The sequence below is a fragment of the Trachemys scripta genome, chromosome 4 (assembly GCF_013100865.1).
Source record: "Trachemys scripta elegans isolate TJP31775 chromosome 4, CAS_Tse_1.0, whole genome shotgun sequence".
Classification (NCBI taxonomy): Eukaryota; Metazoa; Chordata; order Testudines; family Emydidae; genus Trachemys; species Trachemys scripta.
The window spans coordinates 139,835,962-139,858,260 of record NC_048301.1 but is presented as its reverse complement, the minus strand read 5'-3'; the positions used below and the strand labels follow the sequence as shown (position 1 = coordinate 139,858,260).

Here is a 22,299-nt window from a genome sequence, read left to right as displayed (position 1 = left end):
CCCCACTTCTCTTCCCCAGCACTCCCTATTCCAGCTCGCCCACCCCCTTTCCCTCTCCCCTCTGGACAACCAGCCAGACCACCCACCTCCTTGCATCCCTCCTCAGCCAGCCTCACCCCTGTGACCCCTCCCACAGAGTGCCCCCTCCCCATTCATGTGCCCCTCCATCTTAGCCTCCTCCCACAGAGCCCCCCTTCCCCACTCATGTGCCTCCCCTCCCCAGCCATCTACCCCCCTCCCAACACCCTTTTCCCAAGCCAGAGAGCCCCCCTTTCACTGTACCCCATTCCCAGCCCCCAGGCTTGGGGTGATCAGACCTCAGCAAGAGTCACTTTGGGGGGCACCATCTTGGAAGGGTCTAGACAGGGGCGGGGGGTAGATGGCTGGGGAGGGGAGGCACATGAGTGGGGAAGGGGGGCTCTGTGGGAGGAGGCTAAGATGGAGGGGCACATGAATGGGGAGGGGGCACTCTGTGGGAGGGGTCACAGGGGTGAGGCTGGCTGAGGAGGGATGCAAGGAGGTGGGTGGTCTGGCTGGTTGTCCAGAGGGGAGAGGGAAAGGGGGTGGGCGAGCTGGAATAGGGAGTGCTGGGGAAGAGAAGTGGGGAACTGGGGGAGGTGAAGTGAGTTGGCTGGGGGAGGGAATGGGGTCAACTGGCTGCGCTGGGGGTCTCCCATGCTGGAGGGTGGTGTGTGTGGGGGGGGTTTCTATGGGACAGATCACTGCTCCCTCCCCACTTGCTGTCTGACTCGTCTTTCCCCCAGCAGGTGCAGGGGTCCTGGAGCCCAGCTCCGGGCGAGCCGGCCAGCATGACCCGAGGCGTGGGGCTAGACGACGAGCTGCCCGACTGGGCCGGCGCCAAGGAGTTCTACCAGAAGTATGACCCCAAGGACGTCATCGGCAGGTGGGGCAGGGGAAGGGTCTCGCTCCCTGCTCGGAGGGAGGGTTTTTTGGGGGAGGAGGGGGGGCTCTGTGTGCACGGGGATGGGCAGCGAGATCTGTCTGTGATCAGTGTGGTGTGTGTGGCGGGGGGAGGGGGAGAGGGTCTGTGGGTGTCAGTCTGTCTGTCTCACTGGGGTGCCTGTCTGTCTGTGGCAGGTGGGTGAGCAGGTGATGCTGATAAACTGGAGAGGTTAGAAAAGAGCCACGCGAATGATCAAAGGATTGGAAAACCTGCCTAATAGTGAGAGACTCAGGGAGCTCAGTCTATTTAGCTTAAGAAAGAGAACCTTGGGGGTGACTTGCTCACAGTCTATAAGTATCTATGCGGGGAACAAAATTGGATGATGGGCTCTTCAGTCTAGCAGAGAAAGATCTAACACGATCCAACAGCTGGAAGTTGAAACTCTACATCTTATCTGTAATCTGAATTTGTAAACGTTTAACAGTGAAAGTCATTAGCCATTGGAACGAGATGATCACAGTGGTTCCGTCTGGACTTGGAACATATGAACGGATAGGGTGTGGAGGGCTGTGGGTGTCTGTCTGTCTCATGGTGGTGTCGGTTGGTCTGTCCATGGCAGGGGCGTGAGCAGCGTGGTGCGGCGATGTGTGCACAAGCAGACGGGGCAGGAGTTTGCGGTGAAGATCATCGAGGTGACCTCGGAGCGCATGACCCCGCAGCAGCTGGAGGAGGTGCGGACCTCCACGGGCAAGGAGATTGCCATCCTGCGTCAGGTGGCAGGGCACCCCTACATCAGTGAGTGACACCCTCCATCCCCCCGGGACACCCCATGTCTGTAAGTGGGTATGTTTACACTGCAAAAAACAGGGGTGGTCTTGAGATCATGGATTCCAAAGCTAGAATGGACCATTGGGATGATCTAGTCTGATCTCTTGTATAACACAGGCCAGAGAGCTTCCCTGAGTTATTCCTTATGGAGCAGAGTGGATGTTTTAAAAACAAACAAACATCCAGTCTTGATTTAAATTTGCCACGGACGGCGAATCCCCTGTGAATTTTGGTGATTCGTTCTAATGGTGAATTATGCTCACTGTTAAACGTGTCCGCTTTATTTCCAAGCTGAATTTGCCTCGCTTCAGTTTCCAGCCGTTGGATCGTGTTAGACCTTTCACTGCTGGATCGCACTGGGAGCTCATGATCGGCTCATTATCCATCATGGCCCCCAAATCTTTTTTCAGAGTCACTTGCTTCTCAGGACGGAGTCACCCATCCTGTAGCATGGCCAACATTCTTTGTTCCCAGATGTACATTTGACTGTAGTGAAACACACATCGCTGCTTGCACCCAGGGAGCTGTGAAGTAGAGGTGAAGTTTTAACAGCTCAGGTTGAAGCCTAGAGGACTGGAGTTGATTTTCCCCCTGCTAACCCAAGTCACTCTGTCTTCACTGCTAGGTTAACCCCAGTGAAGAACACGCCTTTTTGCTGTGCCTCTCTACCCAGTGACACCCTCCAGCTTTCCTGGGCACCCCTATGACAGGAGGTCCCACCCCTGCTACTACCCCTGTCACATACCAGGATGCAGTCCAGACTAATGAACAGCTGTGTCACTCCTTCCTGCAACCTTTCTGAAGTGCCTGCCACCTGGACTGCTCACAAACAGCATGCAAATCACACCCTGTGTGTCTGTGTGCAGCAGCAGGCTGCCAGCCACACCTGGTTACACTCTGGCTCTCACCAGCCTGGGTTGTACTGCAGGGTGACCCCCAACACACCCCCAGTTTTAAGATTTCTCCCCCAGAAATGTATGTCCTGTTGTGCCCAACCCTCTCCTGGACACTACAAGTTACATTAAGTCCATTATTTCTTTAATAGGAATAATGCACACAACTTGCCACCCCAGTGGAGTTTCCCAGATACTTCACTTTAAACATACTGGATTAGATGAAATCTCTCTCTTTGTACTCATTAAACTTGTGGTTGTTTTTGTTATTGATTTTAAGTGAGTACAAGTAATGAGGCATAAAAGTCAGAAATGCTTACAAGAAAAATAAAGATAAAATGCAACTGGAGGCTAACTTAACCTTGCTTTGAATTTAACAGTTTGTTTTCTGACCACTTGCGCTCAGCAGTTTGACCAAACTTCTTAGCTTAGGACCCCTTCTGCAGTCCAGTGGCTGCTTCCTTTGTCCCTTTAGGTGCAGGGAATCGATGGGCAGAGAGAGAGAGAGGGATGTCTTGGGGTGTTTGTCCCTCATTTTTGTAGTTTGTCGCTCTTTTGAAAAACATTTCAAGCTTGGTTCCAAGAGACAAAAAGTCTGTGTGGAAGGATGTTCCCTGCTGCTTTTTTCTCACCTGTTTGAGCTTCCTTTGTTTCCCTTCCTGCTTGATGACTCTGCTTACTGCTTAAATGAAATTAAGTCGAGCACCCTTTCCTTTGTTTGTGATAGACTTGTTTGCCAACCTCGGTTTGGAACATGCGTTAATAACACCATACAGAGGAATGTTATAACGTAGAATATCAGAGAATCATAGAATATCAGGGTTGGAAGGGACCTCAGGAGGTCATCTAGTCCAACCCCCTGCTCAAAGCAGGACCAATCCCCAGACAGATTTTTGCCCCAGATCCCTAAATGGCTCTCTTAAGGATTGAATTCACAACCCTGGGTTTAGCAGGCCAATGCTCAAACCACTGAGCTATCTCTCCCCCCTAACTTCACATACAATATTTCCACACACATTTTATCAGGACGACAATGATTAGCAAATTACGAGTTTTCAAATGATCCCTTACAGGGTGTACTTAACAAAGATTATGACAATCGTGTGTAGGGTGTGACTACAGAAGTACATTCTGTCACACCTCCCCCTTTACAGAGCTGCGGTGAGATTAGCCACTGGCTGACCTGGAGGCAGCAGGTGAGGGCCCTCTTTCCTGGATAGGGGATCTTCCACCATGTTTTCCTTTCCCTTTATAGGTACAATTTCCATATCAAATTCTTGGAGTATAAGACTCCAACAAAGAAGCTTGGAAATTTGAACGTTTAGTTTTTTTTAACCAGATTAATGGTGAATGATCCATCAATACCCTGAATTTTCTGTTAATCAGATAGGCAGTCAAGCAATTAAGGGCCTACACTGTAGCATAACGTTCTTTTTCTATGACAGAATCATTTTGTTGGTGGGTGTCAGTTGTTTGCTGAAGAAGGTGATGGGATGTGTGTTGATGTGTTTTTTCCCCCATGTGGATCAGCACAGAGCCTAGACCAATGGCTGATGCACCTGTACAGAGTTCAAACATTTTTGTCAAAATCTGGACTAGCTAGAACAGGCTTTTTCGGACAAGATTTTCTTCACCTTATCAAAGCCCTCTTGATGTGCCTTCGTCCACACGACTGCGTTAGGTTTATTTGTTTTTACATAGGTCTGGGATTGCAGATACAATGGCGCTGAACCCACGCACAAACCTCAAGTAATAGTTTACCAGACCTATGAAAGCCTGCCCCTTTTTTTTGGTTTGAGGTACAGGCCAGTTTCCAGTGGCTTCAACTTTTAAGGGCTCATGGGATATGTGACCTTCCCCCTTCCCAGTGTTCCAAAGAAGGAACTTTGGCTGCTCCAATTTTACACTTAGAGGCTTTTATGGGTAGGCCTGACTCTTTGAGCTTTGCCAGCACAACTTCTGAGAGTTTTTTGTGATCAGCCCAAGTGTTGCTCAACACTGTGATGGCCTTAAATGGTTTGCAGCTATGTTAACACTTGGTTGACCAGCCTCTGAAAGTTGGTTCCAGCATCCATCAAGCCAAATGGTACCATTATAAACTCAGGTTTCAGAGGGGCAGCCGTGTTAGTCTGTATCGGTAAAAACAACGAGGAGTCCCCGTGGCACCTTAGAGACTAACACATTTATTTGGGCATAAGCTTTCATGGGCTAGAACCCACTTCATCAGATGCACGGAGTGGGAAATACAGTAAGCAGGTAGAAAGGAACCAATTCCTGCAACAAACCCCGTTGCCAACTCTGTCTGCGTATCTATTCAAGGGACACCATCGTAGGACCCAGCCACACCATCAGGGGCTCGTTCACCTGCACGTGTACCAATGTGATATATGCCATCATGTGCCAGCAATGCCCCTCTGCCATGTACATTGGCCAAACCAGACAGTCTCTACACAAAAGGATAAATGGACACAAATCAGACATCAAGAATTGTAACATTCAAAAACCAGTCGGAGAACACTTCAACCTCCCTGGTCACTCAATAACAGACTTAAAAGTGGAAATTTTTCAACAACAAAAACAGACTCCAACGAAAACTGCAGAACTGGAATTAATTTGCGAACTGGACACCATCAAATTAGGCCTGAATAAAGACTGGGAGTGGCTGGGTCACTACAAAAAATAATCTTCCCTCTGTTGATACTCACACCTTGTCAACTGTTGGAAATGGGACACGTCCACCCTAATTGAATTGGCCTTGTTAGCACTGACCCCACACTCGGTAAGGCAACTCCCATCTTTTCATGTGCTGTGTATTTATACCCGCCTCCTGTATTTTCCACTCCATGCATCTGCTGAAGTGGGTTCTAGCCCACGAAAGCTTATGCCCAAATAAATGTTAGTCTCTAAGGTGCCATTATGAACTCAGAGTCCCATATTAGTGATGGGGCTACTATAAGGTGGGTGCATAGCTGGCTGGATAACCGTACTCAGAGAGTTGTTATTAATGGTTCCCAATCCTGCTGGAAAGGCGTAACGAGTGGGGTTCCGCAGGGGTCTGTTTTGGGACCAGCTCTGTTCAATATCTTCATCAACGACTTAGATATTGGCATAGAAAGTACGCTTATTAAGTTTGCGGATGATACCAAACTGGGAGGGATTGCAACTTCTTTGGAGGACAGGGTCATAATTCAAAATGATCTGGACAAATTGGAGAAATGGGCTGAGGTAAACAGGATGAAATTTAACAAAGACAAATGCAAAGTGCTCCACTTAGGAAGGAAAAATCAATTTCACACATACAGAATGGGAAAAGACTGTCTAGGAAGGAGTACGGCAGAAAGGGATCTAGGGGTTATAGTGGACCACAAGCTAAATATGAGTCAACAGTGTGATGCTGTTGCAAAAAAAGCAAACATGATTCTGGGATGCATTAACAGGTGTGTTGTGAGCAAGACACGAGAAGTCATTCTTCCGCTCTACTCTGCTCTGGTTAGGCCTCAGCTGGAGTATTGTGTCCAGTTCTGGGCGCTGCATTTTAAAAAAGATGTGGAGAAAGTGGAAAGGGTCCAAAGAAGAGCAACAAGAATGATTAAAGGTCTTGAGAACATGACCTATGAAGGAAGGCTGAAAGAACTGGGTTTGTTTAGTTTGGAAAAGAGAAGACTGAGAGGGGACATGATAGCAGTTTTCAGGTATCTAAAAGGGTGTCATAAGGAGGAGGGAGAGAACTTGTTCACATTAGCCTCTAAGGATAGAACCAGAAACAATGGGTTTAAACTGCAGCAAGGGAGGTCTAGGTTGGACATTAGGAAAAAGTTCCTAACTGTCAGGGTGGTTAAACACTGGAACAAATTGCCTAGGGAGGTTGTGGAATCTCCATCTCTGGAGATATTTAAGAGTAGGTTAGATAAATGTCTAACAGGGATGGTCTAGACAGTATTTGGTCCTGCCATGCGGGCAGGGGACTGGACTCGATGACCTCTCGAGGTCCCTTCCAGTCCTATAATCTATGAATCTATGAAAGCAGATTTTTTTTTTTCTGAGCACCCTTATCTAAAGGAATCTGCCAATAACCTCGAGTTAAATCAGAAGAGTGGAGATATTTAGCTTTGCTTAAAATGTGCATTATATCATCAATTCTAGGCATGGGATACGCAACTGGTATTGTAACACCATTGAGTTTTCTATAATCAACACAAAACCGTACAGTGTTTTATTTCTTAGAGATCAAGACCACAGATGACGCCCAAGAGCTGTCAGACTCTAAGTACTCCCAGGTCTAACATGTTTTGTATTGCTGTTTGAATTTGTTCCTGCATCTTGCCAGTAGCCCTGGAGGGTCTGCTGGGAGGTGACTGTGGCCATTCTGTAATGATCTTATGAGTTAGCGAGTGTGTCTTCCCTGGCTCGCGAGAAAACACTTCTTTGTGTTCTTGCAACACAGACGACGCCTCTGCCCTTTCAGCGGGTGGTAACGCGCTGCAGATATTGATGCTTTCCAGGGCTGAGTCAGTTTGGAATTCAGCCATTCAATGAATCATAGAATCATAGAATATCGGGGTTGGAAGGGACCTCAGGAGGTCATCTAGTCCAACCCCCTGCTCAAAGCAGGACCAATCCCCAACTAAATCATTCCAGCCAGGGCTTTGTCAAGCCTGATCTTAAAAACCTCTAAGGAAGGAGATTCCACCACCTCCCTAGGCAACCCATTCCAGTGCTTCACCACCCTCCTAGTGAAATAGTGTTTCCTAATATCCAACCTAGACTTCCCCCACTGCAACTTGAACCAGAAGTAGAACCCACAGGTCTAGAGTTGTAACTTTTTAATGACTGTTTCAGCTACATTCCCCTACTCATCAGATACCCGTCCTGGGGATCCCACAGCCTGCACCATGGGGATCTAAGTTGAGTCTCTAAAAGTTTCAAACATTATTGGTGAGCCATACGAAGGGGATTGGGAAACAAGGACTCCTGGGTTCTGTCCCCACCTGTGAGGGGAGTGGCGTCCAGTGGTTAGAGCAGGGACCTCTGGAAGCCAGGACTCCTGGTTTCCACCCCTAGCTCTGAGAAGGGAGTGGGGTCTAATGGGTCAGAGCAGAGGAGGCTGTGAGTCAGGACTCCTGGGTCCTATCACTAGCTCTGGGAAGTGCGGGGAGGCTAGAAAAAGGCTAATCAAAACATGCAGCTGGAGCACAGAATGGGGAGGCTAGAGAAAGGCACTGTGGCCGAATGGCTGAGTCCTGGCCCTGCTGCCTCAGAGATCTGGGTTCAGACCGAGTGGGGGATAGAAGTGGCCTCAGGGAGCCCCTCTGCTAATGTGAGGGGGACTGCAGAACCTCCCCCCCAAAGTCCATGACCATCTAGCAGGCCTCTTACCTGCCCGTTTGATGGGCATTTTCTTCTGATCCTTGACGAGCAGGTATTGCAATTCGCTCATCTCTTCTCCCTTCGCACCCGGTCCGAGGGCATGCTACTTTTCTCTGCCGTGCAGGACACAGCCTCAGCCCCTTCCCACATCTGGAAACACGCTGTTTCTGCTCCAGAGGAGCTAGAGAGACGCCCCTCAGCAGTCTCTGGGACTTCACCACTCTCCTCTGGGATCCCAGCACAATATTCCCTTTTGCTACAAGTTACCACATTAATAGCCCTAGCCGTAGGCAAAATATCATTCCCAACAAGCATTTCCAGGGGGATACGATCCAGCACCCCAACGTCAAGACCCCTTCCAAACCTTCCCAGTCCACATGCACCTTGGCTAAAGGTACAGGAATATCCTCCCACAGCAGGACTTTTGGTCAGGTAACATGTCAGCCTTTTGGTCCATGCTTCCCTGGGCCAGAGAGATCTGGGCTCCGGTGTATCTCCACACCACGAATCCCTTGGTATTTACTCTCACAGCCTTAATAAATTCCATAGCTCCCCCCTCCAGGCCAGTCCTCACAAAACTCATTGGGGTAGCTCTGGAGACAGTTGCATTAATGTGGGTTGGCTGGGGCTTGGTTTCTTTTAGCCCAGGACATTGATTTCTCAGGTGGTCAGTGGAGTTACATTGGAAACACCGACTGGGATCCTCCTCTTTCCCAGGAGGTTTGTGATGAGGATTTTCAGGAGGGGAATGATTCTGCAGCGGTGAGTCCTTAGGCCTCCTTCTTCCCGGGGTAAAATGGGATCCCCTTTTATGCTGGGGTTGGGTCCCTCCTTCTGCAGCTTGCACTCGTTGGACATCTGGGCTTGCACAAAGGAGTCACCCAGAGTGGCCATCTCGTCCACAGATTGTAAAGATTTCTCCCACAGACTGTTCCTACCGTTGTCAGTGCACATACGCAAGAAATGTTCCGGAGCAAAGAGATCAAACCATCGGCCATAATCCTCAGCCCTCTTCCCCTTTATCCATTTCCTTGTGGTCCCACATCTTACAGGCGTGTTCGCTATGACTCAGGCCAGCGCCTTTCCTGAAATTTCTAAATTTCAACCTATACGCTTCAGGGGTAACGGGGAACCTTTGTAAAACAGCTTTTTGAAATGCAGGGTACGGGCTAGCAAAGCTTCCTGAAGCTGCATTTCATTAAACACATTCAAAGCTTTGCAAAACTGTCTGGTAATCAGGGTGGGACGTTCTTGTCATCAGGACTATTGTGAATCTCACAGAGCCATTCAAAAGTGGTCAGATATTCTTTAGTGCTGGCTGATTCCGTGTCCACAGGATACAACTTTTCTGAGCGAAGGGTTCCTTGAGTGGAGGGAGAGACTGGGGAGTCTGGGATCTGTCCAGGTTATACGTCCGCTGCTCCCCTTCTTGGAGCTCTTTCTCTCTCCGCTCCACAGCTCCTTTAAGAGCCGCTGCGTCTCGCTCTTCTTCGCTTCTCACCTTCTAGGGCTTGCCACTCGGCATCGTCCTTCGCCTCGATCCTCAGCTCTGCTCGCCGTTTGCTCACATTCTCTGTCGCTTTCTTCGGCTCCCAGGCTGGCCAGCGCTGGCTTTGCAGTTGTTTCGCTGTTGCTCATTTCGATGCTTTACTGTTTCCGTTTCCCTGACCCGAGATAAGCAGACAGAAAACAAACCAAGGGTAACCTCTCCCTGTCCGTTTCCAGCCGGCGGTGCTTTGAAGTCTAGACGGCTGGTGTCAATTTCCCCCTGCTAACCCAAGCCACAGTGTCTTCACTGCTAGTTTAACCCCAGTTAAGAACACACCTTGTTTGCAGTGCCTGTATACCCAGTGACACCCCCCCCCAATCTCCTGGGCACCCCTCTGGCAGGATGTCCCACCCCTGACACAAGGAGTGTGCCGCTGTACCGCCCATCCTCTCACTCCTCTTTCTCCCCACAGTCACACTCATCGATTCCTACGAGTCGTCCACATTCATGTTCCTGGTGTTTGATCTGTGAGTATGAGATCCCTGCACCCAGCCCCCACTTCTCCCACCAGGACCCTGCCACGAGTGACCCCCACCCCACCTCCCCTGCAGGGGTCTGCCACGCCGCAGGGGCCCCCTGGCACACTCACATCTGCCCCACTCCCTGCAGGGGCCCCCCATATGCTGGGGCTCTCACGCCAGGAATGGAGCCAGCCAGCCTCCTGCAGACCCCAGGGTTGTGTGGTATGGGGCGCCTGTGCCCATGGATCAGGAGAAGTGGTGCCCCCAGATTCTGAACGTCCTGATTGGGCTCCCTCCCACTCCATCCGCTCCCTAGTACGATTTCCACCCACCCCACCAGGGCCAATTCTCCCCCCGCCCGCCCACCTCCCAGCTGGCTGACAATCCCCTTCTCTCCCCAGGATGCGGCGTGGGGAGCTCTTTGACTACCTGACGGAGAAAGTGACCCTGAGTGAGAAGGAGACCAGGTACTGTACAGCGCCCCCTGCTGGCGGAAGCTGGGGCTGGAGTAGCCGGGAGCTCCCCCACAGTCAGTGCTCCTGCCCTGCTCCCCACAGCGCCCCCTGTTGGGCAAGGCGGTGGCTGCAGGCGTGATCTGTTTCTCTCTTCTCCCCCTGCCCTCCACACCCTCCAGGTGCATCATGCGAGCGCTGCTGGAGGCGGTGAGCTACTTGCATGCCAGCCACATCATCCACCGTGACCTGAAGCCCGAGAACATCCTCATGGACGATCAGCTCAATATAAAGCTCTCCGACTTCGGCTTCTCCTGCCGGCTGGAGCCAGGCCAGAAACTGCGGGGTCAGAGCGGGCTGGGCGGGAGGGGCCTCGGGGGAGGCCAAGCTGATCTATGGTCAGTGGGAGGGTTGAGCTAGCGGGGTCAATCCAGGGGGCGTGGGGAGGGGAGAGGTCAAGGGGCTGACTGATGGGGGGGGGAGTTGGAGGGGAGCACATACTTCAATCTGGGGGGCTGGCTGGACGTGGGGGCTGACCCAGGGTTGGGGAAAGGGAGGACATGGCTGGGCAGGAGGGGAGGCTGCTGGGGACTGCTTCAATGGGGGGGGTGGGGGGCAGGGGCAGGTGTGGCTGATCCGGGAGGGAATTGGAGGGCACTGTTTGTCCCTGCTCACTCATGCCCGGGTGTCTCTCTTCCCCCTTCTCCACCCCAGAGCTGTGCGGGACCCCCGGGTACCTAGCCCCAGAGATCCTCAAGTGCTCCATGGATGAGACGCACCCGGGCTACGGCCAGGAAGTGGACCTGTGAGTCCCTGTTCCAGCAGCCACCGCTGGGCTGTGGGGAGAATGGCTCATTCGGGGGGGGGGGGGGGGGGGGGGGGGGCAGAGAGGGGGCATTCCCGGGGGGGGGGGGGGGGGGGGGGGGCGGGTGGGCTTGTCCCATCTACCTCAGTTCCCATCATGGCTCTTAGACACCCCCATGTACTCCCTGCTGGCCACCCACCCTGTGTGCAGGAGGGGTGGTGGGGGGATCCTGACCATTTCCCTAGCTAGTGGCTTCCTCGCCCCCCTGCCCACACCCAGCATCAGCACCCTGATGGGTCCAGTTGGAATGACCTGACTCCTCCCCCCCCCATTTTGTCTGTGTTCCAGCCCTGTCCACATGGTCCCACCTGGCAAGTGATGGGTCTGGCCTGAGAGGGTGCGGGGGATGTGGCCCTGACTGCCAGCTGGTGGGGGGAAGGTCCTAGCTCCCCACCCAGTGGCCATTGGCCCCTCTTGCTGATGATCCCCCCCCCCGATCCCATTCCTGGCTCCACCCTCTGCCCCCTCCCTGCAGAGTCGTTATGGCTGAGTAGTGTCTGTGGTTCCAGGCCAAGGATCCGTCTGTCCATCCATCCCCACCCATTGGTCTGTGTTTGTCCATCTTTCCCTGTCTATCTGTCCCCCTCCCAGTGGCGCTGCCTGCCCTAGGTCTGGCTCATGGAACCGCAGCGTGACCTCCCCCCCACCTCTCCTCCCCGCAGGTGGGCATGTGGTGTGATCTTCTTCTCCCTGCTGGCCGGCTCGCCCCCGTTCTGGCACCGCAAGCAGATGCTGATGCTGCGCATGATCATGGAGGGGCACTACCAGTTCAGCTCTCCGGAGTGGGATGACCGCTCTGACACCGTCAAGGACCTGGTGAGAGCAGGAGTCCCCCCACCCCTCCATCCCAGATTGGATCAGCCTCCTCCTGCAGTCGCAACCCCCCAACTCCATCCCCAGATCAATCAGCCTCTCCCCACCCCCTCTGAATGGAACAGTTTCACACACACACACCCGCGGCACCCCATGGTCTAGTGGCTCAGGCCCCATTGACTCCTCCTGTCCCTGCAGATCTCGCGGCTGTTGCGTGTGGAGCCGTCGGAGCGGCTAACGGCGGAGCAGGCCCTGCAACATCCCTTCTTTGAGCGCTGCGTGGGGCGCCCGGTCCGGCTGTTCAGCCCCTACCGCCGGTTCAGGGTGAGTCACCTCCTTCTCCCCTTCCCCCACGAGCTGGGGCTCTTCCAGGGCTTTCCCCATCACTGTAATGGGCCCTTCCAGCAAGAACCCCCTCCCTCCTGTGTCCCCAATAACTCCCCCTGGCCTGCACCGAGCTAATGGGCTTTCCCAGGTTCCCCTCCCATCTGCATTGAGCTCTCCCGGGTTCTCCCTCTTCCCCCACTGCACTGAGCTAATGGGCTCTCCCGGGTTCTCCCTCTCCCCCCGCTGCACTGAGCTAATGGGCTCTCCTGGGTTCTCCCTCTCCCCCCACTGCACTGAGTTAATGGGTTCTCCCGGGTTCTCCCTCTCCCCCTCCCCTTTGCATTGAACTCTCCTGGGTTCTCCCTCTCCCCCACTGCACTGAGCTAATGGGCTCTCCCGGGTTCTCCCTCATCCCCTCCTGCCTGCATTGAGCTCTCCTGGGGTCTCCCTCTCCCCTCACTGCACTGAGTTAATGGTCTCCCAGGTTCTCCCTCTCCCCAGCTATCTCAGGTTCCCCTTCTCCCCCCACTGCACTGAGCTGATGGGCTTTGCTGGGCTCTTCAGGGTACATGCCCCCCTCCTCCATATGCTGCTTTAAGGGGCTCTTGTGACTCCCCCAATCCCTATTCCTTTTTCCCTTCTCCCCTTTGCTGGAATAGTCCTCTTCTTCCCCCCCCCCCCCCCCCCGGGCGACGGCCGCTCCCCCCCCCCCCCCTCCCCCCCTGGTGGGGGTAATGGTCTCTCCTCTGCCACCTGGCCTCTCCTCCTCACAGCAGGATAATGGTCTCTGCCATCCCCCCTGCAATGGGAAAACGGTCTCCCCTGTGGCCTCCCCCTCTGCCCTGTGCTAATGGTCTCTCCTGCTGCCCCATTTCCCCCCACATCTGGGACAGGGATACTGGGCTCGCCCGTGTTCCCCACCCACTGGGATAATGGTCTCTCCCAGGCACCCCCACCCCCCTGCTGATGGTCTGTCCCGTGTGGTAGGTGTTGGTGTGGACGGTGCTGGCCTCCATCCGCATGTTCAACAGCTACCGGGTGCGCACGCGGCCGGTGACGCGGGAGCTGCTGCTGCGCGACCCCTACGCGCTGAAGGGCGTGCGCAAGCTCATCGACGCCTGCGCCTTCCGCATCTACGGCCACTGGGTGAAGAAGGGCGAGCAGCAGAACCGCGCCGCCCTCTTCGAGAACCTGCCCAAGGCCCTGCTGCTGGCCCTAATGGGCGCTGAGGGCGAGGGGGCGGAGCTGGGCCAGGGCGAGGAGGCGGAGCACTACTGCAGCACCACTGCTCCTCTCCACTAGGAGGCAGGGACCAGGCTGGGCTGCGGGAGATCCCGGGGTGGCCCCCCATAGCCTGGGAACTGCAAGTGGAGGGGGGTGGGGGATGGTTGCACTGAACGTCAAGCCAGGGGGAAACCCCCCCCCCCCCAGTGCAGGGGGGGCCCTAGTGCAGGTTTGTCCGGGATTTCTGGGACAGGAAGGGGCAGTCCTGCCTGGGTGAGGTTTAGGGACCCCGTGTGTGTCTGGCGGAGGGGGTGGGGGTGGCTGGCATGCTGTGTGCATATGTCTAGGATGCGGGGGCAGCTCGCACCCCCTGCCCTTGGCTTCTTTTTACTGGCTCAGTATTGCATCCTGGGGGAGATGGGGCTAAATCCTCCCTTCCGCCCAGATGGCAGAGTTGGGGAGATGGGGCCAAATGCTCCCCCCTCCCCGCTGGGCTCAGCCAGGCCCCGTTGATGTAGCTTGGTTAATTTTTATGTTTTTCCTGTAGTCTGAATTCCTGTGAATTAGAATAAAAGTCTATTGTGACCCCTACGGCGCCTGGGGCTCCTTCCTTCATCTGCGCTCCCAGCACGGGCCCCAGGTCTGGGAGCTGTCTTCCCTGGGGCAGGGGCAGGAGGGGGGACCTTGAGACTGGGGTTCCCCCCCAGCAGGGGGCAGTTTCCCAGGGTAGTAAGACATGGCACCACCATAGAATCGGAGTCCTTTATTGCCCTCTCCTCTCCCCTCACTTCTGGTGGCCCCGGCTGCCCCCTTTGGGGGAGTTGGGCACCTTCTCCAGCAGGGCCAGCTTAGCATTGAACTGCTCCTCGCTCGCCCGTAGCCGCTCCTCCACCGCCAGCCGCAGCTGGGCCAGCTCCTGGCAGAGCTGAGCCGAGATGTATTCCCGCAGCGGGGCCCTGGGGCCTGCAGAGGAGAGTGCGGTGAAGAGTGCAGCCAACCAGCTCCCCCGCCCTGGGGCCAGAGCAGGGCTAGTGCCCCCTAGAAGGAAAAGGCCTGGGTCCCATTCCCCATCCCCACCCTGGGGCCTGCCTGGAGGCCCCGCTTGCCCCCCAAGGGGAAAGGCCCTGGGTCTTGTTCCAGGCCTCACTCCTCGAGGCAGCGGTGGTCTCTTACTCTCCCTGGGGGCTGTGGTTCCACTGTCGGCTTCCTCCTCTTGCGCTGGGGGCACAGGCACCGTCACGCTCTCACCCTGTTCTCCTGCTGGGGGGTGAAGACATTGGCTAATCAGGGTGGGGCTTGGCTTCATCGGCTGGATGCTCCACCTTCCTGTGCCCCCTAAAGCCCCCTCCTCCCTTCTGTGGTGCCTGGGAGCTTGTCCGCCCAGCACCCTCAGGTGCCCCACTCTGTTGGGATCAAAAAGCCAGTGTCTGGCTGGGAATTGCCGTCCTGTTATAGCATTTTCACCTTGGCTCCAAGGCCCCAGGGGTTGCTCTTGGTCAGCAGCAGAAAGGAGAAGCCCCGATCATCTCTTGCCCCCCCCTCTCCCCGCCACCTCTCAAGCCCACCCACATGGCTGAGAGTTTTGGGGGTTCAGCGAGCACCAGCCACTCACCCAGCTCGGCTGCGGGCTCCGGCTCCGGCATTCCCACGTAGGACAGCGATATGTCCAGCCGGACCTGCGAGGTGAGAAAACAGGCCAGTCCTGGAAGCCGCAGGGCTGAGGTAGGTGTAGGGCTGGGCACGCCTGCCCTCTGCTAGCTGCTCCGTGTGGGTGGAGGACTCGGGAAGGGGGCCTGTGTGCAGCTAAGCCATGCGGGTGGTGGGGCAGGCCAGGTCCCCAGGGGGTGCTGGGCGTGGCTGACACTGGAGGTGCCATTCCCCATGGGATTCCCCAGGGGGCGCCATACCTGGGGTGTGAAGGCGTATTTGTACAGCTTGAAGTGGCGGAAGTAGGTGTTCACCACGTAGTCACTCATGAGTGCCAGCTGCTCCTGGCTGAAGAGGTCGATGCTGAATGGAGGCCGCTGGCGTGAGGGGGGGGGGGGGAGAGGAGAGGGTGAGGCAGGAGATGGGCAGGGGTTCCCCACCCCAGACTCATCCCTCTAACCGGGCCCTGCTGTGGGGGAGCTGGCAGCAGCCGGGGGCCCTCCCTGGCCTGTGGGCAGGGCTCACCCGCACGGCGTGGCAGAAGAGCAGCTCGGTGAAGTAGCGGTAACATTCCTCCACATTGGGCAGTGGTGTCTCTGTGGGAACAGACATGAGTGTGAGGGACCTGCACCCCCCCATGGCCACCCCCACCCCGCAAGCTCCTCCCCAACAACCACACTGTCTTCCAGGCTCCTCCCCTTCCTTCCCCATGCCCACCCCCACCGCCTCTCTCCACAGCCATGTCCAACTTCCAGGCTCCTCCTGAGAGCCCCACCCACCTTGTAGGCTCCTCCCCCTCCCTGTGCCCATCCCTACTCATAGAGGGTCCTCCCCTGAGACTCCTCCCCTTTCTTCAGCCCCCCCGCGGTTCCCTGACTCCCTCCTCCCACTGAGGCCAGTGCCTCCCTTCGGCCCCCTCTCTTACCCACACAGGCCTCGTGGGTGTCTTTGACGATGGCGAAGAAGGCGGAGCTTTGCTCCCGGGTGAAGCTGTGTTCCCGGCTGAACTGCACCGTGTAGAAGTAGAGATCCAGCAAGATGGCGGCCCGTGGGTCTGAATCCCAGCCCTGCAGCTGGAACAGCTCCGCCAGCACCCTGCGGAGAGGGGGCCACTGACTGCAGGGGTGGGGTGTCTCCCCAGGGGCCCCCTCCAGGACATGAGAGTACAGGGGGCTGGTAGGGGGTGCTCTCCCTACCATGGAAGGATAATAGGGGGACCCCAAGCCTAGGTGCAAGGGGAGGGGGTGTCTCCCCAGGGCTGGGGGGCACTAACCAGAGCCTTCCCTGAGTCCTAAAACCAGTTACCTCTTCAGCTCATCAGTGGTCTGCGCCTTGTCGATGAGGTCCATGGAGTGAACGTCCAGGTACTTCCTGCACCAGGGAGAGGGACCCCAATGCCGTGAACGAGTATCATTTGAAGCCCCAGCACGGACTCAACAGCCCGTTGGGGAACATCACCAAGAGACCATCTATTAATATGGCAGGATCAGGAGATACTTTGGGTCTCCCGGCTGAGCCGGTTCTGCCATTCCCAAATACTGCACCAACAATACCCCCTCCCTGCTCCACTCCAGGGCGTTCCCGTTACCTGCGTTTTAAGGACATAGTTGGTCCTAGGTGCTGGGTGCACCAGAGACTCCAGAACTGCTGTAGAGAGAGGTTCACCTGACCAACTGTAGCCTGGTATGTACCCTGGCCCAAAAGGCCGTCCCTAATTTAGATTGCCTGTGCCAGGCCTGGAACCCTAGCCAAGGGGGTAGTGCAGGGGTGGGCAAACTTTTTGGCCTGAGGGCCACATCGGGGTTCCGAAACTGTATGGCGGGCCAGGTAGGGAAGCCCCTGCCCCCTATCCGCCCCTCCTACTTCTCACCCCCCTCAGAACTCCCCTACCCATCCAACCCCTCCCTGCTCCTTGTCCTGACTGCCCCCTCCCGGGACCCCCCCACCCCTAACCGTCCCGCTAGGACTCCCACACCTATCAAACTGCCTCCTGCTCCTCCCTGTCCCCTGACTGGCACCCCAGACCCCCTACCCCTTATCCAACCCCCCTACTCCCCACCCCCTTACCATGCTGCTCAGAGCACCAGGACTGGCAGCCGCGCCACCCGGCCGGAGCCAGCCACGCTGCCGTGCAGTCTAGAACACTGGGGCAGGCTGGAGGCTCTCGCAGCCGCGCTGCCCGGCAGGAGCTCACAGCCCTGCTGCCCAGAGCGCTGGCGGCACGGCGAGCTGAGGCAGCAGGGGAGGGGCCGGGGGCTAACCTCCCCGGCCAGGAACTCAAGGGCCTCACAGGACGGTCCCGTGGGCTGTAGTTTGCCCACCTCTGGGGTAGTGCCTTGCAAACCATTACAAACTCAACACATGGTCTACGGAGCGTCATACTTGTGTCCCAACATACAACCCTTTGGCTAGAAGTAGGCAGGAGGTTAAATGGCCTTCCCAGAACTGAGCTTTGGGCTAAATCCCATCAGCTGAGTAACGCTTCAGCTCCCGGGAAGTTTGGCTCTCTAGAGCAGTGCTAGGAGCCAAGTGACCCATGGGGCAGAAGAGCAGAAGTCTGGCATGGCGACTTGGCCCACCTGGCAGCTAAAGAGTGGGAACGTTTCAGAGAAGAGGGACCTCGGACAAATTTGAAAAGATCTGGTCTGACTTTTTAGACCCCTTTGATTTATTCCTAGCAGATGGAAACCAACATGGCGCTCTCCTTTCCTCACCCTTCCGGTTGCTTTTTTTTTTTGTTCTTTTGTCTTGTTTGTTCTCCGCCTACTTTTGGGAGCAATCAATAAGATACACATGACATAACTATCAGAAGCTGCAGCTTGGGTCGGGCACCTGGGTAGCAGCCACACAGCGTCACCACATGGGTGGCTTGCTTGGCACTGAGATGCAGCTGCCTCGGGGGTGGGGAGGTGGGTAAGAGCCATGCAGAGACGCTGCCCGGGGATGGCTTGCCTGGCGCTGAGATGCAGCTGCCTCTGGCTGGGTAACAGCCACACAGCGACGTGCCCAGCGTGCCCCCTTTGGAGGGGGTTGGATGCTACTCACCACATGCAGATCCTGGCTTCATGGCACTGGGGCTGAAAGAGACAGTGGTGTGGGGTGTCAGTGAATATGATGGGGATGGGGCCAAGACACTGGGATGGGGGGAATGACAGGTCCCACATGTCCCACCCTGAGCGGGGTAGCCTGGCCAGCGGCCAGAATTAGCTGGTTGATGTTCCTAAGGGGTTAGTAAAAGTAAAAGTGCTCAATATTAATAAAACTATCAGATGATCAGAATCCAAGAGACAATTTTCCCATGTGTAATGAGGAATATAATGAGCCAACCACCAAAGGTGCTCAACATCAGTGAGGAGACAATCAGCTGGCAGGAGGTGATGGATATTCATGAGGTGCTCAGCAATGTGATTAATATTCATGAGGACATGATTAATCAGCTGTGGCTGGTGACTTTTCATGAGACATGCCTACATGTACAGTCTATATATGTACAAGAACCTACATTACAAAACAGAATTTCCCTCCTGACATTTTGAAATTTGTTTTTGTGCCGAATCAGAACAAAAAGCTGAAATTTCTTGAAGAAATTTTGAAAAATGGCACTTTGGAACCAGCAAAACGTTTCATTTTGATAATGTAGAACTGCCTACTTTTGGTAATGTCAAAATGTTTTATTTTGATAATAATAATACCACCAATTTCTTAGCGCTTTTCCTCAATAATTTCCAAGCGCCCCAGAATCTTTTAATTGGATGCAGAGTAGTTAGAGGTGTGTCAGTCCCAGGATATTAGAGAGACCAAGTGAGTGAGGTAATATCTTTTATTGGACCAACTTCTGTTGGTGAGCGAGAGAAGCTTTCAAGCTACACAGAGCTCTTCTTCAGGTCTGGGAAAGGTACTCCGAGTGTCACAGCTCTATTTATGCTATGTAATCTGTTCCACCTTGCATTTCATGGGTTCTGCAAGGCAGAGGTCTTGAGCTTGCCCCCTGAAAAAAAATCTGGCAGGTGAAGAAGGGGGGCGGGGCTCTGGGTGCTGCACTTTAATGGTAAAAGTGCTGTATGTTGGCCACCCCGTTATTATAGTGTCCGTAGCATTGACATGCCTGCAATGAGGAGTGTTTTTAAAGCTGTGGAAATTCAGTAGGTGACAAATCTTACTGAGGGGGAAGTAATTAGGTAATGCTGGGTTTGGATATTCAGAGCGTGATCAAGGTAAATGAGGGAGATGATGCATATTAAGGAGGTGATGAAGGGGTGAACAGTCATGTTGAATTATTATTAATGAGTGATGACAATTAAAATGATTGGTGATTCCTCGATTCGAGGATGATCTTTATCATGGATTTACATATGGGTCCTGAGATGACTCAGGAGTCCGATCCTGGAACCGCAAATCCGCCCGCAGTAGGTGCAGACATTTCGTGGCAGACCAGCTGCCTGCTGGGAGAAAGTTCTTTCTTTTTCCTTCCTTCTCTCTCGCTTTTCAACTTTGAGGGCAAGGCGCTTCTCCTCGTAGCGGGCCACTGCCTGATGGAGGATATGGCACCATTGGGGTCGGTTGGTGGCTTGCTCCTCTCAGCTTGTGATGTCCACATCAGTTTTCTTAAGATACGTTTTCAATGAGTCTTTGTAGCATTTCCTCTGACCACCACGGGATCTCTGACCATGGGCGAGCTGAGAGTAGAGGACTTGTTTTGGGAGGCGAGAGTCTGGCATCCACAAACAATGTCCAGCCCAGCGAAGAAGGTGCGGGAGGATCATTGCTTCAATGCTGGTGACATTGGCTTCAACGAGGATGCTGGAGTTAGTGCGGTGATCTTGCCACTTGACACAAAGGATCTTCCGGAGGCATAGTTGGTGGTACCTCTCCAGACGCTTGAGGTGCTGTTGATAGGTCACCCAGGTTTGGCATTCATAGAGAAGTGTTGGAACAACAAATGTCTTATAGACCTGGATCTTGGTGTCCACGATCCGTGAAAATGCGTCGGAGCAATTTCCCAAAGGAAGCACTTGCGCACTGGTTCTCGTGCTGGATCTCACTGTCGATTGAAATACTTGACAGCGGTTAGCTGCTGGTGTGTGCCACATCGTGCTGGCCTCTATCGCTCCCTTGTTGGTCTGTCGGGCTCCATCTGGTGTCTTGTTTTACACGGGGACTGTCAGCTCTTCGGGGCAGGGATTGTCTCTTTGTTCTGTGTCTGTACAGCGCCTAGGACAATGGGGTCCTCCTGGGCTGTGACTGGGCTTCTAGGCGCTACCGTAACACACCGAATAAATAACATACAGCACCTAGCACAAGGGGGTCCTGGTCCATGGTGGGGGCTGCTCCTAGCTGCTATGGTGATAATAATCCGATCGTGTACAGGGACTAAGTGGCAAATGAATGAGGAGCTGCAGCGAGTTAACGAACGTCCCCAATGGACGGGGTGATGAATATCTACAGTGGTGAATATTTACATGCTCATAAATATTCATGCGCGGCTGCATCGGGGGTTGCTTACACTCACCTAGTGAGGGCTATTTCCCTGGAGAGGAGTGACCTCCAAATACTAATCAGATGCTACAATCACAGGCTGACGAATATTCATGAGCTGATGAATATTCATGAGGTGTCGATTCTGCAGCAGCGTCCGCGTCTCCCATCAGAACTGGGCGGCTATGGAGGGTTGAACTGACTTTAGGTGAATACTAATTAGTCGAGCAATTAATGCCAATTAGCATGTGCACATTAATTAAATCACGCGTGCTAATTAGCCCTTCAGTTAATTAGGCGGAACAAGGTATTGCCTATTGATTGGGCCGTGCGTGTTAGTTAATTGGCTGGCTCGTACTAATTAGCTGAGCTGTGTTAATTGGGTGAATGTTAACGAGCTCATTAACGTGAGTAATTAGCTATGAGCATTGATGGCGATGAATATTAATTAGCCAACGCATATGAATCACCTGGCGGGTGGTTAACGAGCCCGCGCATATTCATGAGTTAATTAATATTAATGAGCCGACCGCAGGAAGTATGACGAGACTCATACATATTCATGAGATGATAGACGGGCCGCGGCCCCACCTCGTAGACGGGTCTTGGCGGCGCGGTTGCCATGGCAGCAGCGTAGCCCCCGCCCCGCCCCGCGGGCCCCCCGCTCACCTGCTTCAGGCCGCCCCCCGGCACCATCGTTGCGGCGGCGCCGGCTCCCCCTAACGCTCGGGCCACGTCGCCACGGCAACCCCCGCTCCGCCAATCAGAGAGGGTATCGAGGCCGGAACCAATCAGGGAAAGATTCACTATACGGGTGAGAGCTCATCAGCCAATCGCCGAGGTTATCTTTGTCCAGCCAATCACACGATGTATATCCCCCGGGCTTCAGCCAATCAAAAACAGTCTTTTCGGCTCAGCGGCCTTAGGCCAATCAGCGCTTGTCTCTCTTTGAGGGCTGGCTTTCATGATCCAATCACAGAACGCCTCTTTCACCTCTCAGCCAATCCCCAGCCGGTCTCTAACATCAGCCAATCTTCGGCCGGGCCACTGGTCGACTAACCCCGCCCCTCCCTCTCTCTCATCCAATGGGAGAAGAAGGAAAAAAAAAACCCCTCGTCCCGCGCATGTGCAGCGCGAGGTAGCGGGCGGGTGTTGGGAGTGTCAGGTCAGCGCGTGCGCAGTGGAGTGGCTGGGGGGTGGGCCTGGCGAGGGAAGCCGCTGGGAGTGGGAGCGCGAGGCAGGTGAGAGCGAGCGGGGGGGGAGGCAGGTGGGAGTTGGGATGAGAAGTGGGGTGGCGGTGGGGGAGGGGCAGGCAGTGAACGTGGCAAGGGAGAGAGAGGTTGGGGAGGGGGTGAGGAGGAGGAGGAGGAGGAGGAGAGGTGGGGGGAGGGTGGCGAGGGGGTGACAGGTGGTGGGGGGGCAGTGAAAGTGGGAAGGGGGGAGAGGTGGGGATGGGGGTTAGGATGAGAGGGGGAGGGGTGACAGGTGGGGGGG

The 22,299-nt window shown here is 54.7% G+C and overlaps 3 protein-coding genes across 7 annotated transcripts in view; 2 read left to right on the top strand and 1 right to left on the bottom strand.

Annotated features, from left to right (window-relative positions):
• The window catches only part of PHKG2 (phosphorylase kinase catalytic subunit gamma 2), a 19,508-nt gene extending 5,234 nt beyond the window's left edge, over positions 1-14,274 (top strand). Inside the window, exons 2-10 of one of the 2 annotated variants that reach the window (XM_034768254.1) lie at positions 765-904; positions 1,524-1,699; positions 9,954-10,008; positions 10,404-10,469; positions 10,637-10,800; positions 11,169-11,259; positions 11,982-12,135; positions 12,331-12,456; positions 13,447-14,274. In XM_034768254.1, coding sequence (XP_034624145.1) covers positions 810-904; positions 1,524-1,699; positions 9,954-10,008; positions 10,404-10,469; positions 10,637-10,800; positions 11,169-11,259; positions 11,982-12,135; positions 12,331-12,456; positions 13,447-13,761 — 1,242 coding nt within the window. In that variant the 5' untranslated portion in view covers positions 765-809 and the 3' untranslated portion in view covers positions 13,762-14,274. The remainder of the gene's footprint in view (positions 1-764; positions 905-1,523; positions 1,700-9,953; positions 10,009-10,403; positions 10,470-10,636; positions 10,801-11,168; positions 11,260-11,981; positions 12,136-12,330; positions 12,457-13,446) is intronic. The other variant, XM_034768255.1, reaches the window with a different exon arrangement.
• Positions 14,275-14,431: 157 nt separating this feature from the next.
• CCDC189 (coiled-coil domain containing 189) lies at positions 14,432-21,614 on the bottom strand. 4 transcript variants are annotated; one of them, XM_034768322.1, is made up of 9 exons: positions 21,475-21,612; positions 18,376-18,407; positions 16,636-16,701; positions 16,256-16,425; positions 15,856-15,926; positions 15,591-15,707; positions 15,296-15,359; positions 14,857-14,940; positions 14,432-14,646 (listed from the first exon to the last, which is right to left on the bottom strand). In XM_034768322.1, the coding sequence occupies exons 1-9, from the start codon at positions 21,499-21,501 to the stop codon at positions 14,468-14,470; spliced, it is 810 nt and encodes a 269-aa protein (XP_034624213.1). In that variant the 5' UTR covers positions 21,502-21,612; the 3' UTR covers positions 14,432-14,467. The 4 variants fall into 4 exon arrangements, with proteins under 4 accessions (XP_034624213.1, XP_034624211.1, XP_034624215.1 ...); XM_034768320.1 differs by having other exon boundaries at positions 14,857-14,943; positions 21,475-21,607; XM_034768324.1 differs by lacking the exon at positions 14,857-14,940 and having other exon boundaries at positions 21,475-21,614.
• A 333-nt stretch (positions 21,615-21,947) lies between these two features.
• The window catches only part of RNF40 (ring finger protein 40), a 16,765-nt gene continuing 16,413 nt past the window's right edge, over positions 21,948-22,299 (top strand). The window contains exon 1 of the mRNA XM_034768182.1: positions 21,948-22,046. The gene's annotated coding sequence lies outside the window, so the exon portion shown is untranslated. The remainder of the gene's footprint in view (positions 22,047-22,299) is intronic.

Coding starts and splice junctions, on each gene's coding strand:
- CCDC189 (XM_034768320.1), bottom strand. CDS start 21,501: ATGGTGCCGGGGGGCGGCCTGAAGCAG. Junction 16,426..16,635: donor ACCACTGATGAGCTGAAGAG/GTAACTGGTTTT, acceptor CCCTCTCCGCAG/GGTGCTGGCGGAGCTGTTCC. Junction 15,360..15,590: donor AATACGCCTTCACACCCCAG/GTATGGCGCCCC, acceptor CTCACCTCGCAG/GTCCGGCTGGACATATCGCT.